The sequence below is a fragment of the Salvelinus namaycush genome, chromosome 1 (assembly GCF_016432855.1).
Source record: "Salvelinus namaycush isolate Seneca chromosome 1, SaNama_1.0, whole genome shotgun sequence".
Taxonomy (NCBI): Eukaryota; Metazoa; Chordata; class Actinopteri; order Salmoniformes; family Salmonidae; genus Salvelinus; species Salvelinus namaycush.
The window spans coordinates 61,885,441-61,902,950 of NC_052307.1; the positions used below are offsets into that span (position 1 = coordinate 61,885,441).

The 17,510-nt window shown below is 44.1% G+C and overlaps 2 protein-coding genes across 3 annotated transcripts; one reads left to right on the plus strand and one right to left on the minus strand.

Annotated features, from left to right (window-relative positions):
* Positions 1 to 260: 260 nt before the first annotated feature.
* LOC120046684 (RNA polymerase-associated protein CTR9 homolog) lies at positions 261 to 9,633 on the plus strand. 2 transcript variants are annotated; one of them, XM_038992101.1, is made up of 22 exons: positions 261 to 393; positions 847 to 945; positions 1,783 to 2,022; positions 2,115 to 2,232; positions 2,325 to 2,414; positions 2,498 to 2,754; positions 2,845 to 2,952; positions 3,043 to 3,279; positions 3,429 to 3,647; positions 5,069 to 5,252; positions 5,343 to 5,617; positions 5,716 to 5,803; positions 5,918 to 6,066; positions 6,178 to 6,294; positions 6,849 to 6,994; positions 7,075 to 7,146; positions 7,342 to 7,477; positions 7,690 to 7,833; positions 7,981 to 8,108; positions 8,195 to 8,294; positions 8,405 to 8,511; positions 8,617 to 9,633. In XM_038992101.1, exons 1-22 carry the CDS (start codon positions 349 to 351, stop codon positions 9,032 to 9,034), a joined length of 3,477 nt encoding a protein of 1,158 aa, XP_038848029.1. In that variant the 5' UTR covers positions 261 to 348; the 3' UTR covers positions 9,035 to 9,633. The 2 variants fall into 2 exon arrangements, 1 of the variants encoding a protein (XP_038848029.1); XR_005476841.1 differs by lacking the exons at positions 8,405 to 8,511; positions 8,617 to 9,633 and having other exon boundaries at positions 7,690 to 7,874.
* A 1,466-nt stretch (positions 9,634 to 11,099) lies between these two features.
* LOC120046695 (eukaryotic translation initiation factor 4 gamma 2-like) lies at positions 11,100 to 17,238 on the minus strand (the record flags this gene model as incomplete). The annotated part of the gene is made up of 20 exons (XM_038992115.1): positions 11,100 to 12,422; positions 12,573 to 12,694; positions 12,796 to 13,004; positions 13,106 to 13,310; positions 13,414 to 13,672; positions 13,775 to 13,990; positions 14,100 to 14,204; positions 14,306 to 14,434; positions 14,552 to 14,647; positions 14,757 to 14,920; positions 15,015 to 15,150; positions 15,250 to 15,432; positions 15,512 to 15,622; positions 15,705 to 15,856; positions 15,942 to 16,008; positions 16,153 to 16,284; positions 16,392 to 16,494; positions 16,746 to 16,871; positions 16,954 to 17,019; positions 17,186 to 17,238. Coding segments are annotated over 20 exons (2,700 nt in total), but the record flags the coding sequence as incomplete, so codon positions are not given.
* Between the last annotated feature and the right edge of the window lie 272 nt (positions 17,239 to 17,510).

Genomic DNA, 17,510 nt, shown 5'->3' on the forward strand with positions numbered 1-17,510 from the left:
AACACAACACCATTTATTATTAACAAACATTTACAGATTTCTAAACAACAAATATACCTGCTACTTTTGAAAATACAACAAATAGTATTGTGAAAATACAGAATGTTTCTCTTTCAGTCGAAATAAGTTTAGGCTGCCAAGAAGAGAGATAAAACATTTGCTACCGGTATTACACCAGTGGGTCATATTATCCCACCAGTCGCTCGCTGTACTACCCGGACATTGTTTTGTGAACACCTATGTATTTGTTCTAGAGCGGAAGTGGAGCCAGATCTTTGAGACCACGGGGACAGCTGAACACATTTTGGGAATATATTGGAGTAGGGACGTGGATTTCCATCAGCCAATATGTCTCGGGGTTCAATTGAAATCCCCTTACGGGACACCGACGAGGTAAGGACTAGTTACGCTGCTTTGTTTGACCGTGGATTGCTACAGCTAGCCTACTAACGTCAGCTAGTAACGTAGTATTGCCCTGTGTTTGTTGACTAACGTCAGCCAGATCGCTAACAACTTCTAAGATTTTTTTTTTTTTTTTTTACTATCAGTCATGCAAATTATGGGTCATAACCCAGGTTTGAGTTGTAAGTTGTCTATTTCTACAGTTGATATTGTCTTTCAGATCATTCAGTAAGCTAACTAGTTAGCTAGTTAATTAACGTGAGATACAAGTCTCAGGAACCAATAAAATGCAGCCACTTCTTGTCCCCAGTCAAAACATTTAATAAAATAATTTGGCCTCTGATCAAGCTTTTTAGCCATAGGTTAAATGTCATGTTGTATGTGTACAAACTGGTGTTCACATAGACCTGTGTCTTGTTAGTGAATCAATGATTTGTTCTGCAGGTTATTGAGCTTGATTTCGACCAGTTGCCAGAAGGAGATGAGGTCATCAGTATCCTGAAACAGGAGCATACACAGTTGCACATATGGATTGCTCTTGCTGTAAGTATGAATACACAGACTGGTATGAGAATTAATTTAAGCCTTAAAAAATGTAATGGTTGAATTGATAGTTGTACATATTACTCTGTATGAGTGTTGCATAAAATACAGTTGGATTGTAATTTCTACTGTTACCTGTAACTCCTCCTCCCTAACAAGCCCTACAGGCTTGCCGCCATGTACAGTTATTTTACAGTAACATTCCGTCTTAGGGCATACCATTGGAGAGACGTGTGAGATATTTGCTGACCTGTGCCTGTTTGGAGACACTTTTCCCATGTTGGAGAGTATATCCGTGGACAGTTCTGTTAAGGAAATTGTGGTCTATATCGCTGAAGGAAATAATTGAATCCATTTGTTAGAGGATACCACCCCCAAGTCAAAACCAAACATGGATGTCAATGTTTGCGTGCACACGCTCTGTTCTACTACCCGTCTGCAGCAGCATGCTGCCCAGTTGTGAGGCTGATTAGCTAGACAAACAGGTGTGAAACACACAAGCGAGACACAACATGGAATGTTTTGATTTGGAGGGGGGTGGTAGCATCTAACAATTTAATAATTTCCTGGGCACAGTCCGGTGACGTAAACAACAATTTCCTTATCAGAACTGTCCACCAACTGCTGATATATTCTCAGATGTGGGAAAAGCGTTGCCAAACAGGCACAGGTACGGGTCGGCAAATATCTCCCAAGGTGTCTAAATGTCATACAGAACTCTGGTCCAGGAAATGGGCTATCCTCCCTGGTGAGTTATGTAGTTGCATTCCCACTGACTGGGGGTTTGTTCATGGATTGTTTGTCACCAAAATAAACAAAAACATATTTTTCTTTTAGCTGGAGTATTACAAACAGACGAAGACGGAGGACTTTGTCAAGCTGCTGGAGGCGGCCCGTATCGATGGGAACCTGGACTACAGAGACCATGAGAAGGACCAGATGACCTGTCTGGACACCTTGGCAGCCTACTATGTCCAGCAGGCACGTAAAGAGAAGAACAAAGATGCCAAGAAGGAGCTCATCACTCAGGCCACCCTGCTCTACACCATGGCAGACAAGATCATCATGTACGATCAGGTAAGAAAATCTGCTTAACAATGATTGGATAATGTGAAAGTTAATTTCCCCATCATAAAAAATCATAAATGTGATCTATTTGTTTGTAACAGAACCACTTGTTGGGAAGAGCCTGTTTCTGTCTGCTGGAGGGGGACAAAATGGACCAGGCTGACGCTCAGTTCCACTTTGTCTTGAACCAGTCCACCAATAACATCCCTGCTCTACTTGGTAAGTAAAACACAAAGGGAAAGTTCTACCATTACAACCACAAAGGTTCACTTCGAAATAGGGCCTAACCACTATACATTTTATTTCAACAGGTAAAGCTTGCATCTCCTTCAATAAGAAGGATTACAGGGGAGCACTGGCCTACTACAAGAAGGCTCTACGCACAAACCCTGGATGTCCTGGTAAGCATTTCACTCTCACCTGTCATATTATAAATATATATCCCTGGTGTCTCCTAATATACTGTCACTATTTATCTTACCAGCCGAGGTGAGGCTGGGGATGGGCCACTGCTTTGTCAAGCTCAGTAAGCTGGAGAAGGCCCGTCTGGCCTTTGGCCGGGCCCTGGAGCTCAACTCCAAGTGTGTGGGAGCCCTTGTGGGCTTGGCTGTGCTGGAGCTCAACAGCAAGGAGCCCGACTCCATCAAGAATGGAGTGCAGCTCCTATCCAGAGCCTACACCATCGACCCCAGCAACCCCATGGTGCTCAACCACCTGGCTAACCACTTCTTCTTCAAAAAGGTGAGAGGGTTGTCATCTTATTCCTGGTATATAGTAGCATGTCTTGACCTGAGCATCGTTTATCATTCACATTGATGTACTTATTTTCAGGACTACAGTAAAGTGCAGCATCTGGCTCTCCATGCCTTTCACAACACAGAGGTGGAAGCTATGCAGGCTGAGAGCTGCTACCAGTTGGCCCGCTCCTTTCATGTACAGGTAAGCGCTATGGCCTCAGTTTATTTTTCGGGAAGACTGTTGCTTTCCTAATTGAATTGGCATTACATCTCTCCTTCTTGTGTGTTTCAGGAGGACTATGACCAGGCCTTCCAGTACTACTACCAGGCCACCCAGTTTGCCTCGTCTACCTTTGTGCTGCCTTTCTTTGGCCTGGGGCAGATGTACGTGTACCGTAGAGACAAGGAGAATGCAGCCCAGTGCTTTGAGAAGGTCCTAAAGGCCTACCCCAACAACTATGAAACCATGAAGATCCTGGGCTCTCTTTATGCTACTTCAGATGATCAGGAAAAGAGAGACATTGCCAAAGTAAGTAAAACAGCTATGTGAAGGTGAACCTCACATGAAGTATGTGTTTGTCTGATCTTTGTGGCATTATCTCTTAACTTGTAACTCTGTAGAAGTCAATCAGCACTATTGCTAAAATCAATAACATGTAATGTCTTTGTGTTCTGCAGGGTCATCTGAAGAAGGTGACCGAGCAGTACCCTGATGACGTGGAGGCCTGGATCGAGCTGGCCCAGATCCTGGAGCAGACCGACATCCAGGGCGCCCTCTCTGCCTACGGCACGGCCACCCGCATTCTGCAGGAGAAGGTCCAGGCTGACGTCCCCCCTGAGATCCTTAACAACCTGGGGGCTCTCCACTTCAGACTGGGGAACCTGGGAGAGGCCAAGGTACAGTTTAGGAGGATGCCTTTGTGGTAATGGTAGACACTGGGGTTGGGTGATTTTCGATTGTGTCGTCTATCGACGATGTTTGACAGCCATTGTTGATAGTGACGACATTGTGATGTCACACGATAGTTTAGCGTATTTGACTGCACCTCTGGAGTCTGGCAGCGAACAACAGCGCTGCGCAGAGCACACAGCAGGGCGACATGCCAAATGGCCTATTCCCTGTTTGCCATAGCCTAAATGTTCAATACATATGAGGTTGTTAGATTGTTAACATAATGCAAGAGAACAATGTAAACTCACCAAAAAAAGAAACGTCCTCTCACTGTCAACTGTGTTTATTTTCAGCAAACTTAACATTTGTAAATATTTGTATGAACATAACAAGATTCAACAACTGAAACATAAACTGAACAAGTTCCACAGACATGTGACTAACAGAAATTGAATAATGTGTCCCTGAACAAAGGGTGTGTCAAAATCAAAAGTAACAGTCAGTATCTGGTTTGGCCACCAGCTGCATTAAGTACTGCAGTGCATCTCCTCCTCATGGACTGCACCAGATTTGCCAGTTCTTGCTGTGAGATGTTACCCCACTCTTCCACCAAGGCACCTGCAAGTTACCGGACATTTCCCAGGGGAATGGCCCTGAACCTTTTTAGGTCTTTTTTCTTTTCTTTTTTTTAACCATGTCTTAGGCCTACCTAATTGTTTCTGGCAAGGAACACCAGCATGTTCAACTTTTCTGCCCCAGAGTAGCGAACTCAGCAGGATGATGGACTTGTAAATGTTGACAGAGGTTTGTAGTCTGTCGATCCTTTGCCCTGATTGTCTTTTTACATATTTTGAAAGTGACTTTGGTCAGGTCTGCTGGCTCACCTTTATCATTCAGCCTGAAACCAAAGAACTGCCAAACAGGCGAAGACGAGCTTTTCTTTCCCACCAAGGAGCCATAGCTTTTTTTTCTGTTATGGCATAAGGCATATATATAGTGAAATCCCATCACGCCTTTTTTTTTATTTTTGTCTGAAACTGTTGGAAAGTAGCCTAGTGAAATAACAGTAGACTACACTTGATACGGCTATAATATTCGTTTTTAACTGATATCGTAGTATTTTTATAAACAAGAGAAACATAGTTCTACCAATTTTGTAAATTATTTTACAGCCTAGACTAGATAAATAACTAGGCTTTACACTGTTCAGACCTAGAAATGTGTCCTTTTTATAGTGCGTTCATCCCGCCAATCGACTGACCCCTCCGTGCGCAATGCGCACCCCCCAGATTTCTTTTTACTATGCAATCGTATATCAATGATGTTTGGACAGGATGATGTGTCATTCCAAGCATTGCCCAACCCTAGTAGACACAACAGAGCTATAAATAGATTTCAGGGGTTTGTTCTGTCTGTCCATGTTTAGAAATACTTCCTGGCTTCTTTGGAGCGGGCCAAAGCTGAGGGCGAGCATGACGAGCATTACTACAACGCCATCTCTGTCACCACCTCTTACAACCTAGCCAGGCTCTACGAGGCCATGTGCGAATTCCACGAGGCGGAGAAACTCTACAAGAACATCCTGAGGGAACATCCCAACTACGTCGACTGTAAGCACTGAAGACACACTATACTTTTTGGTTAATGTCTGTCTCCTTAGGGTGTGTGCGTATCAATTGGTCCTTTGTTGTTGCTTGCAGGTTACCTGCGTCTTGGAGCAATGGCTCGTGACAAAGGAAACTTCTATGAAGCTTCCGACTGGTTCAAAGAGGCTCTGCAGATTAATCAGGATCACCCAGACGCCTGGTCCCTGATCGGGAATCTCCACTTGGCCAAGCAGGAGTGGGGTCCGGGTCAGAAGAAGTTTGAGCGTATCCTCAAGCAGCCGTCCACTCAGAACGACACCTACTCCATGCTGGCCCTGGGCAACGTGTGGCTCCAGACCCTGCACCAGCCCACCAGGGACCGGGAGAAGGTACGGCAGAATATCAGTTGTTTTGATGTGGAGCCATAAATCATCACTGTCAGAAACAGTGCCTTCATCATTTGTATGTCTGTGGTTGTGTCCCTCAGGAAAAGAGACATCAGGATCGAGCCCTGGCCATTTACAAACAGGTCCTACGAAACGACTCCAAGAACCTTTACGCTGCCAATGGCATAGGTTTGTTGGCCTTCCCTCACTCATTGTATTCACATAAATGCTTAATACTCAGACTTGACTGTGCTTAACTATTAGCATGTAAATACCTCAGAGTTTGCCGTCTTTTCTGTCCAGGTGCCGTCCTGGCCCATAAGGGCTACTACCGAGAGGCCCGTGACGTGTTTGCCCAGGTGAGAGAAGCCACAGCTGATATCAGTGACGTCTGGCTCAACCTGGCCCACATCTACGTGGAGCAGAAACAGTACATCAGCGCTGTGCAGATGGTAAGGCTCTGTACTGGCTCATAGTACACACTGCAGGGTTTTTTTATATTCCTATTTTTTTAACTTGAGGAGTTCTATTAAAATGTCTTATCCACTCTTTGTGGCGTTTAGTACGAGAACTGTCTGAAGAAATTCTACAAGCATCAGAACACTGAGGTGCTGCTGTACCTGGCTCGGGCACTCTTCAAATGCGGGAAACTCCAGGAGTGCAAACAGACTCTGCTGAAGGTGAGATTTGTGTGAAACGAAACGTCTCTCATTCCTTTTAGTAACCCTATGGCTGGGCTTCATTTGCCTCAGCTTGTTTATGTGAGAGCAGGGTGACCCTTGTGTGAGTGTCCTGTTACTAGGGTTGTAAAATTCTGTGAGCTTTCTATAAATTCCTGGGTTTTCCCGAAATCCCGGTTTGGGTGGATTCCCGGAATCAGATGGGGAATAAACAGGAAATTCAATATCCTCCAACCAGGATTTCTGGGAAACCAGGGAATTTATTGAAAGTTCACGGAATTTTGCAACCCTACCTGTTACTCACTGATGGCTCCCGAGTGGCGCAGCGGTCTAACGCACTGCATCTCAGTGCTAGAGGCATCACTACAGACCCTGGTTCGACTCCAGGCTGTATCACAACCGGCCGTGACTGGGAGTTTCATATGGCGGCGCACAATTGGCCCAGCATCGTTGGGGTTTGGCCGGGGTAGGCCGTCATTGTAAATAAGAATTTGTTCTTAACTGACTTGCCTAGTTAAATGAAGAAAAAAAAAAGTGGCTGGCTGTGTCCCCAGGCGCGTCACGTGGCCCCCAGTGACACGGTGCTGATGTTCAACGTGGCCCTGGTGCTGCAGAGGCTGGCCACTCTGGTGCTGAAGGACGAGAAGAGTAACCTAAAGGCTGTACTCAGTGCTGTCAAAGAGCTGGAGCTGGCCCACCGGTACACCCTAAACTCACTTTAACACCTAAAATAATCCTTCACTTTTCTCAGCCTAATTCTGTCTTCTCTTTTTGTCTCAGGTATTTCAGCTACCTTGCCAAGGCTGGTGACAAGATGAGGTTCGACCTTGTGCTTGCCTCCACTGAGGGCAGGTCAGTTTGAACAAATATCTCCCCTCTAAAATCCAAATTCAGGCCAGTACTTACCTTCAGTAAATCAATAAACCACTCTTAGCCAAAATTCAGATCATATCTCAGAGGAAATTAGAGGGATGACAGCTGAGCCCAGCTATCAGATGTCGGGCTAAGCCTGGATTTTGAGCTGTGTTTGTGTGGTGGCCGTTGCAGGCAATGCTCTGACCTGCTGAGTCAGGCCCAGTACCACGTGGCTCGGGCCAGGAAGCAGGACGAGGAGGAGAAGGAGATCCGGGCCAAGCAGGATCAGGAGAGGGACTTCCTGCGCCAACAGATGCATAAAGAACAGGTCTGTCTATGGCCTGGGATGTCACATCTCCACAAGTCCCTCATCCCTTTTATGTTGTACTTGTAAACCATAATGGATAAGAAATGTAAGTAAACAGACCTTACTTGAGCCTGTGATGTCTTGAGTAACACTTTTCTTTGGTCCACTGTAAATGTATTCCTTTATAACAGTGTGACTAACCCACTGACCTTGTCTTCCTCCTGCCCCACCAGGAGGAGAAGAGAACCAAGCAGGAAGAGGATCAGAAGAAGCTGCTGGAGCAGAGAGCCATGTACGTGGAGAAGACCAAGGGTCTGCTCTCCTTCGCCGATGGAATGAAGGAGGAAAGGAAAGAGAAGAAGAAAGGTGGCGGCCGAGTGAGTGTAAATGTGTCGAGAACAGCTAGTGCAACGCGGAGGTTTGGGTTGATCAATGATTATCTCATGGCACATCAGATCGATATGAATCTCAAAGAAAGGCTCTAGGGTGCAGTGTGACTATATTGTTTGTTTTGTTCTCCCCAGCGCAAGAAAGGGGGTGACTTTGATGAGTTTGTCAACGATGGCTCTGATGAGGACCTGCCAGTGAGAAGGAGGAAGAAGAGGAAGGGTGGCAGCGGGAGTGAGGAGGAGGGCCGCAAGAAGAGGAGGAGGTGAGACTGCCGTGGAAAGTGTTTTATTTGTAGTGACCGGTAGGAAAATGGCCTGGTGTGAGTGGCACTGTGACTGTGTATTTCAGACCCAACAAAGGGGGTGACGATGGCAGCGATGACGAGGAAGGAGGCTCACGGCCCAAAAAGCAACGCAAACCCAGAGCGGGCGGCAAGAAGTTCCAAAGGGTCAGTTAAATCTAGTTTGTTACTGTCTTTTTGTCTTTCTAATGGTATTTTCTTTTAACCCAAATGCCAGGCCTTAGGCCCAGAGTTGTAACAGTTCTGTTTTTGTCTAGGCCGAGCCTGTGCCACCGTCTCTCAAAGGCAAGATTAAGTCGAAGGCCATCATCTCATCCTCCGACTCTTCATCAGACGAGGATGGACTGAAAATTGCTGAAGACCGGTGAGGGCATAAACTCATTCGTACATAAAATGCTACATGAAAATACAACTCCGAAGGGTTTTGTGCCACTAATATATCATGATTCTTTGTCTGTTGACCACCCAGAAACCCCAGAGACAGTGTTTCAGGCTCTGATAATGAGGGCAGCCACAAGAAGCGCATCGCCTCCGACAGTGAGTCCAACGGGGGCCGGAACCGCTCTGGCAGCGAAGCTGGAAGCCCCCAACGCTCCGGAAATTCGGGTAGCGACTCAGGCAGCGACCGTCCAGTGAAGAGGAAGAGAGTGCAGCAGCAGTCTGACTCAGAGCAGTCTGATAACGAGAGTAAGAGGAGCCGCTCTGTGTCGGAGAACGAGTCCCGGCCAGGCTCACCGGCCGCAGCCTCTGGCTCTGAAGCAGGCTCTCCGGCGGGCTCTCCGGCGGGCTCCCCGGCAGGCTCCCCACGCCGCTCCGACAATGGATCAGAACCAAGGGGCTCTGCCAACGAGGCCTCCAACCACGGCTCTGGCTCTGACAGCGACTGAGGCTTCAAACTCAGAACTGACTTTTTTCCTACTGAAAAAAAAGAAGTTATTTTGACATTGATTTTTGTAGAGGCTTTTTTGTTCCGTCTTGGTTTGTACCATGAAATTGAAATGAGCACATGCAGTGTAGCTTTGTAGCCCATAATGTGGGTTGTCTTTAATAGTTTCTGGTCACCAGACTGTTAAGACTTTTGCATTGATGCTGTACCTCATGTCCTTTTGTTTTGTTGATGATGGATGGGAAATGTGACTTGTAAGTATTCTGACAGCTATAACCCATATATTTTATATCTTAAAATGATTGGAAGAGGTGATGTCATGGAAAATTAGTAAATTGGCCCAGAGTTGGGACAAATTCTATGTAGATAATAAACAAACACAAAATAAACATGAGTTTTTTTTCCTATTTCTGATGATGAAGCTGCTTGTATGACATTGGAAAACAACTTGACACGTATCTTCTGATTATGGGGTAATGTGTCGTAATTATTTTGGCTGCATTTGCCTTGTTTGTGTATCAACATGCCCTCTGCCATTCAGAAAAATATTGTTAGTCATGTTGAGGTGAATAAAATGCCATATTACAAGTTCAGCTTCAATAGTGAGTGTATAAATGTGCCATTTAAAAAAAATTATTGTCCTCTATATGGAGACAAGTAGTGCTAAGTAATCTGGCAGCAGGCCTAGGTGATGCAGTTGTAAATGAAATTATAGAGTTGAGACTCCGAATACATGGCCCCATTCCAGAGGTTCCACGGCGGGGTGGATGTCTGTGGCCAGCCTCTGGAACTGACAACACCAGATCAGGGTATGTCTGACGGGGCTGTCTGAAGAATGTTGTAGAGCAAGTGTTAAACTCGTTCCACGGAGGGTAGAGTATTTGCAGGTTTTCACTCTCTTGTACTTGATTAGTAATGAACTCCCCTCACTTGTTTGTCTAGGTCTTAATTGAAAGGGGGGAAAAAACTAGGCCGTCCATGGAATGAGTTTGACGCCTGTTTGTAGAAGTTTTCTCAGTTGTCACTTGGTAGCCTAAACATGGTTCTGAATATGGGTACCAGTGTAGTTCCTTTTAAAGTGCAGATGGGCTGCTTAATCTAAGAATAAAAGCTCATAAGGAAATGGGACTATAGAAGTAAAGTGAACAACTAGGCCTTGGCAATAGCCTAAAGTGCATTGCAAATACTCAACACAATTCTGGTGAATACTCCCAGCCCACTAAATACACTGATCCATTGCCTTATTTAGCTGTGGACACGCTGTACAACTGCTACTAATGGGCCTCATCTTCCCCTTGCAACCACTTACTGACGTGCAAAATTGCTACAGTACTATATTTAAGCAATAAGGGCCGAGTGGGTGTGGTATATAGCCAATATACCACGGCTAAGCACTGATGCAACGCAGAGTGCCTGGATACAGCCCTTAGCTGTGGTATATTGACCATATACCATAAACCCCAGAGGTCCCTTATTGCTATTATAGACTGGATACCAATGTAATTAGAGCAGTTAAAATAAATGTTTTGTCATACCCGTGGTATACGATCTGATATACATCTGTCGGCCAATCAGCATTCAGGGCTCAAACCACTCACTTTATGCCGTGTCACTGTCCTTTGCAACCTACTTCAATAAGAAAGTACATTTTTCTCTAACCATAATTTCTTACAAGATGCATACCACGTGTGGGCACTGATGACCTTTGACATGTTCTTCAAAAGGATCAGTCCATTGCAATAAAACCTTTCAGTATGGGAATGGACCAATAAATAATGATGACAAAGTGCTATATTAAGGCAAGAATTCCTTCAAAATCTAAACAAAGTTAACTTCCATGGTAACAGGAATTTCTGTAATTGTTGGCCATTCCTCAGAGGCCTACCAAGAAACAGAGGAAGTATTTGAGAGCTTGCCTTGGTCACTGGGGAGTTATACATAGCAACCACGCACCAATACAGTAGGTGCAGGACGTTATAAACCATATTAAATGGCCATGTTGCTGCTCTTGGGCTCACATTTACATGCCTGAATCTTGATTAAATATTACACAGGATAAGTCTAAGTGAACTCAGCGTTTAACTTTATTTGAAAGTTAAGCAATAGTGGTACACAAGAACATTCTTAGCACTTACAGAACCTTACAGTAACACTTATAGAAAGTTGTACAGTACAGATGTATACCGCATGATTTCATCAGATCATAATAAGTTGAGATGATTCTTTTTTTAATCATGATAAAAACAATCAATAAATATCTGGATCAGACATTATGGCAAACAGGCTTAACATTTTCACACGAGGGGGGCAGAGAAAGTGTAACAAAATCTAAATAATTTCTCATGTTAACTTTATTCACCAATAAAAACATGTTGCACTTCTGTGTAGTTTGAAAATTGTTGCATGAGAACAGACCAAGTGTGAGTTGGTTTTCCTTGGCCCAATGCCCCGGGTGGGTAATTTGCACATTTTTAGACCATTCCATTGGGCACCGAGCCATGCAAAACCAACTCACCCATTGTTTGGTAGTTCCCTGTAAAGAAATCAGAATTCAAGTATCACAATGTTTGACAGATACAGAAGGGGGGGGGGTACACAGCAACGAGGGTTGATAAATTAACAAGGCCGCATTATTTCATCTCCTAGGTGATGTGCCATACATCCATCCACAAAAGCACTTAAAAGGTCTGAATTTGAATTCTTACAATCACGATATTATTGTGCAAGTAAAACCATTTGTTTTTTATTACAGACTTGTGCATTAGTCCAGACTAAGTGTTTACATTTGAAATGGAGACATTATGTAATTCAAACCCAGCACATGAAGCCCATAATGGAGGAGGTAGAAACACAAGCAAATAAAACCATTAAATGTTATGGTAACCAATGATAACAGTTGAGGATTCTTTGTAACAATCAAGGGATGAGTGAATATTGCAACGACTCATGTATGACGTTGAGCAAAGTGCATCTCTACAGTGTTGCTAATTGGTTACCAAACAAAAAAAAAAGCATAGAATTCAGCAGGAGGAACAAGGCCCTTGCAATTGTCTTGAAGAATAACAAAGGTCTAGATTCAAAGCAGCTAATACCATTGATCTTAAAAGGGGCTCTTAAAAACAGATGGTAAACCATTATTACGCTTAAGCGCTAGAAAAGAGCCAAAAAAATAAAACATGCATTGGCTTAACATGGCCAAAAACTTGATAGCGGAATGAAGTGTTGCAATGGTTAGGTATGCATATCATATTGGGACAGGGGAGATGGGAACAAAAAAACAGTATCAATAGCATTTTTGCACCATAAGGCTTTTGGCTGGATCTTCAGTCAGCTTCCTCCTCAGACTCCTCTTCCTCAGCGGTCTCCAGCCAGGTCAGCCACTGGTTCACCTTCACAGGGAACATACCATGAGCCCAAAACAGAGATACACCACAGACATGGGTAATACATTTCTGGTCTAATAAAAAAAGCCAGTTTAGTATGCACCTGCAATGGTGTGAGTTGCAATACAAATTGTCTGGGAGTAGAAATCAAATTACCTGGAATAATGCTTTTCCCTTTCCAGGAAACTCTTGAGTTATGTCTTCTTTCCATGCAAGGAAGGCTTCTTCTTCAATGATTTCCATATCGTAGAAGTGGACAAAATAGCGCAGTAACATGCCTAGAGAACAAAAATCTGTATTTAAAAAAACCTGTTTGAACAAAAACCCTTAGGCAAATGTGTTTGCATAGTAATAATTTGACCCTGTGACCTGTACGTACCTTTAGGGAAAGCTTTAGCGTTGCAGTGGACCTGCAGTGCATAGAGGGCACTGACTTGCAGGTCCTGGTGATCATGCAGGAACTTCTGCATCACTGGCTTGAAGGCCAGCAGCAGCTGCTTCTCCTGGTCCAGCTGTTCTTTAGTGGGGGCTGATAACTGGTCTTCTTCCTCACTGGCATTTATCTCTTGGGCAATGTACTGCAAGAAACTGGAGGGGGGAGAGCAGAATTCAGACAGTCTTAACATAAGTCATTTCAAGATGCATAACCACAGAACTCTGCAATGTGGGCATTAGCCCTTTCCCCATACCTGGTCATGAGGATGTTGACGAAGCCCTTGTCAGTGTGGAGCTTAGGGGAGATGTTGTCCTTGATCCACTTGTAGATGGACTGGGGAGAGGGGTCTGCTTTGATCTGCTTCAGCAGTTCCTTTTCCAGCTTCATGAGTGGGAATAAGAAGCTCAGGCCTTTGCCCTCCAAGATCTCTAGCATGCGATCTTTGTTTTGGTCGATTTCTACAGATGTGAGTTTTGGCAAATGTCAAAATCACAACAATCATGTTCAAATGTGAAAACTTGATAACTTTCTAGGATAAGTGTTTAGGAGATGTTAACATACCAGGCAGCATCTTCTGCATGTTGACCTTGCTTTGCTGGAATAGATCAGTGAGCCACTCTCGATCCTTCAGCTTGGCAGTCTGTTGCAGACAAAGCAGGAAGAGGGGAAAGTGGGTGCCATTCTCCAGAGGGTGGGCCAGCTCATCCATGCTCACCAGATCTGCGATGATGGCTCGAGCCGCAAACTGGGCCAGGTAGGACTTCACCAGAGGAACGTCCACTTCGATCTTGGGACACTGGTCCAGAACACTGAGGAAAGCCTGTAAAAAAGTACACAAAGGCATGTGGTGAGTAAATTCACTGAACAGTAGAATCTTTGATATCTTACAACAAAAGCTCTTTGCCATGACTGGAAGACTGACCCGCATGAAGCTCTCCCCCGTAACAAGGCCCTCTGTGCGGAGTGTGTGGATCAAGGTGCTGGCATGCTCCTTGTCTTCGTCTGGGCAGTCAAGAGAACAGATCACGATCTTGCTCAACATCTCAGGCAGGAAGTGTTTGGGAGCCTTCATCTCTCTTACACAGTTCACAGCTTCATCAATGTTTTTGCTGTTCAGGTAATCGGTCACTATGGTCTCCTGATAAGATATAATATGGACAAAGATTGTTAAGTTTCACTTTTTTTTCTCTCTATGGGGCAAAAAGTATAACTTGAGGGAGTGCCTGAGATAGTAAAGTGGAACATACGGTCATCTTAAGCAACTCTTCCTTTGCAGGAGGCGGTTTCTTGGTGGTCTTTGGAGGTTTTTCCTGAATTGGAGGAGGGTTGGTTTTCAGACCAAGCAGAGGAGGCTGAGGAATGATAAGACCGTTTAGAGTGGGCACAGACTTTAGATAAGCATCATCTCCAGCTTAATACTATAAAAAAAAGCAGTATGCATGTTTGTCTTTACCTGTCCCAGTGGTGGTGTTTGAGTGTGTGGAGGTTGAGCACTTGGAGGAATCATTGTCGGTATCTGTGGCTGCAACTTTGGCACTTGGTTTGTGTTGAGAAGGAATGACTGTGCTGGCCGTAGACTGATCTAAGAAGGGGAATAGAGGGTATTATGCATCGTTCTCATCTCTTGCATTAAAGTGTTTTGGCTTATTGCCTGTGCAAACGGTGGTTTAAAAGAGTGGGTATCTACCAGGTGTTGTACCTCATCAGCGTTGAGCGATCCTTTCTTGATGAAACGCGGTGCCATGTCCTTAGACTGAGCCTGCTGTTGCTGGTTCTGGAAAATTTGATTCTGCCCCTGAGAAAATATTTGAAATTACTTTGGATGCAATGCCATATCCATCAAGATTTGAGCAGTTAAAGAATACTAAAAAGCTACTGCTTTTAGTAAAGGGTGCAACTTTCACCTGGTTAGTTTTGATGAAGGGCTTGCCTCCCATCTCAAACTGAGACTGGGTAGCAGGGGCTGTGTGCCCACTGTGGCCGTTGAAGAGTGGGTTGGTGCGGTGACGGCCCATGGTGGGCGAATACCGGTCCTGAATCACTCCAGGACCTGTGCCGATCCCACTCCCTAGTGCCAGGACACACATGTTAAACGTTGGACAACAGGACTCGAGATGGACAGCAAAACTCAAACTACTCAAGAGAGTCAGTCATGGATGTACCTGGCATCTGTCCAAACATATCCGCCAACCCTCCAAGAGTTTCCCTGTCAAGTTTCATCCTAGGCATGAAGGGCCCCTCCAAAAAGAAGTCAGTCCTCATTCCCTGGGCCATTGGTGGAATAAAAACACCCAAATCCTGCAAGACAAAGCAAACGTGTATTAAGACATTAAGACAAGCCGTGGCAATACAGATTCATAAGATTTAGCTGCACTTAATAAAGAATGGTTAACTAACTTTTACTGCTTCCTGACGAATCTGGTTTATCGTCTTCGGTCCATTATCGATAAAAGCTTTGCGAGCCACCCAATTGTTCTCTCGCAACTCCACTGAACCCTGCACCAGGAAACGAATCCTTGCCGGCAAGTCCTTGTTGTTCATTAAGGATTTCATACGGCCAAAGTACTGATCCATTAAAGACTGCAAGAGAAACAAAATTAGCCACGCCCAAATGGAAAATATTAAGATAGTAAATAAAATGACTCGAGTATATGCTTACCCTAGCCTTTTCATGATCGAGTCTAGGCCCCACTGTTCTCATTATCTGACAGAGGCACTCCAAATCTTCCCCCATATCCTTAAGTTGGACTCTCTTCTTCTTTTCCAAAAGCTGAAATAAAGACAAAAGAATTGTTAACATGCATTTCATATGGTTTAACAATGTAAAAACAGCTCTGATATATTCAACTTACTGTTTTGATGCACTTATGAAGGATAGATTCATGGATAAGATCAAGTTTGCCCAGTTCCCCAATGAATTTGATATTGCCCAGCATCTTAAACTTGGCAATGGCATGCTGCTCCTCTTCCTCAGAGGTAAGAGGGTTGTCATGTTTGTCATAGACTGAGGGAATAGAAAAGAGCAAAGGTTAACACAATCAACCACACAGGGCACAGAAAATATGCACATTTTTCAAATGTTCACTCACTTTCAACATTTTTGGCGCGGTTCTGAAATTCATCTTGAAGCTTAGAAATCAAAAGTCTCCTGAATGTCTGCAACACACATTGTTGCGAAATGAAAAGATTAGAAGGGAAAAAACACCAAAACGAGATTCATCAATGTTGTTTAAACCCCCATGATACCATTGTCTATAATGGTAGTAATCAATCTGTGATGAGGATGACAACGATGCTTACGGTGCTTTGTTTTTGTGACGTTTGGATCTCTGGCGATGGGCCGTCAAAGTTCGGTGCGTCCTCTGCCAAGCGCAGACATAGCTGAGCATAAAGCGAGCTATACTTGGGCTCTTCGAGGGCTTTGTCAACAATCTGTTTGAAATGGGGTGACCGCACACTTAACAATATAGCCATTTTCCACTCGATCAATAATAAACATTAATGCACACAGAATTGAGTGCTAATAGATTTTAAATTACCAGCAAGATCACTCCTTTTAGGACGAGTTTTGAATCTACGCCCACATTCAAGAGCTCAAGGCATAGCTTGTCAAACTTCTCGGGGGTCAGTTTATTAAGTATGCTGAGGATAGAAAGAATAGGAAACATGAAAAATACTGCATTCTGAAGACAAGGCATTATCTGGTTTTAGAAAATAGCACCACTAACACACATTCACTGAAATCTGCTGACTTGAAAACGGGCCAGTCATTTCTGATGGATTTCAAAAAAAGCAATGGGAAGCAACCAGATTCAAGTTGGCAAACAGCCTACAAGATTACATTTTTATTTGAATCTAATTTGTGTAGCCACAATTTATTAGGGGATACATACCCTCTCACTTTCCTGAAGATTGCATCATGTCGTTCTTTTTCGTTGGAGGCATTGGCATCTCGTCTAGTGCTTCGTGAAGGAACCCATCTCTGAACGCTAGATCCTGGGGCTTTCCCCAGGAACTCGCTGCAATTAACAGCATTAGTGACATCTGAAGTAAGATTGTTTGGAGTAACATTTAGTTTTAGTAAAATGGCTTGAATAGTACCTGTTGCCGACAGTCTTGGGATGGTACTGAGAGGCACCCCTACCTCCTCCCCCACCCGAAGAAGCACTGTGGAACAAATATGATTTACTTGCAGAATAACGTGAACAAAAGAACATAGCTAGGACTATTAAAGCTATAATCTATTCTACACTATGAGGGATATCAGTAGGAAGTGAAACAACGACCTATGAGGACTAAATTGCATTTAGACTGAAATAAGTTACAATCTTACCTGAAACGAGAAGCACCCCCTTCAGCAATCACACTCTCCACTTTGGCGGCTTGACAACGATGAATTCCCGAAAATATTAATATTCAAAGGGTGGGGGTAGGCAAAAGCGACCTTTAGAAAGAAAAGCCTTTTAGAGTACAAAGTAGATTAATACATTGACGCATGGCATACACTTCCTGCTAAAGCACAGAGTTAGCTAGCTAGTTTCACTCGCAGCTAACGTTACACATCCTTTGTTGTAAATGCCTAGTAGCTAACGTTAGCTAACTAACGTTACTGTAGTAGCCCGTTTGACTCATTTAACTAACTAAACAACATGGCAAGG

Bases quoted from the DNA above. Each gene is read 5' to 3' on its own strand.
- LOC120046684 (XM_038992101.1), top strand. From the start codon at position 349: ATGTCTCGGGGTTCAATTGAAATCCCCTTACGGGACACCGACGAG. The intron at 2,023-2,114 runs GTAAGAAAATCT...TGTTTGTAACAG, and splicing joins AGATCATCATGTACGATCAG to AACCACTTGTTGGGAAGAGC. The intron at 6,995-7,074 runs GTACACCCTAAA...TTTTTGTCTCAG, and splicing joins GAGCTGGAGCTGGCCCACCG to GTATTTCAGCTACCTTGCCA.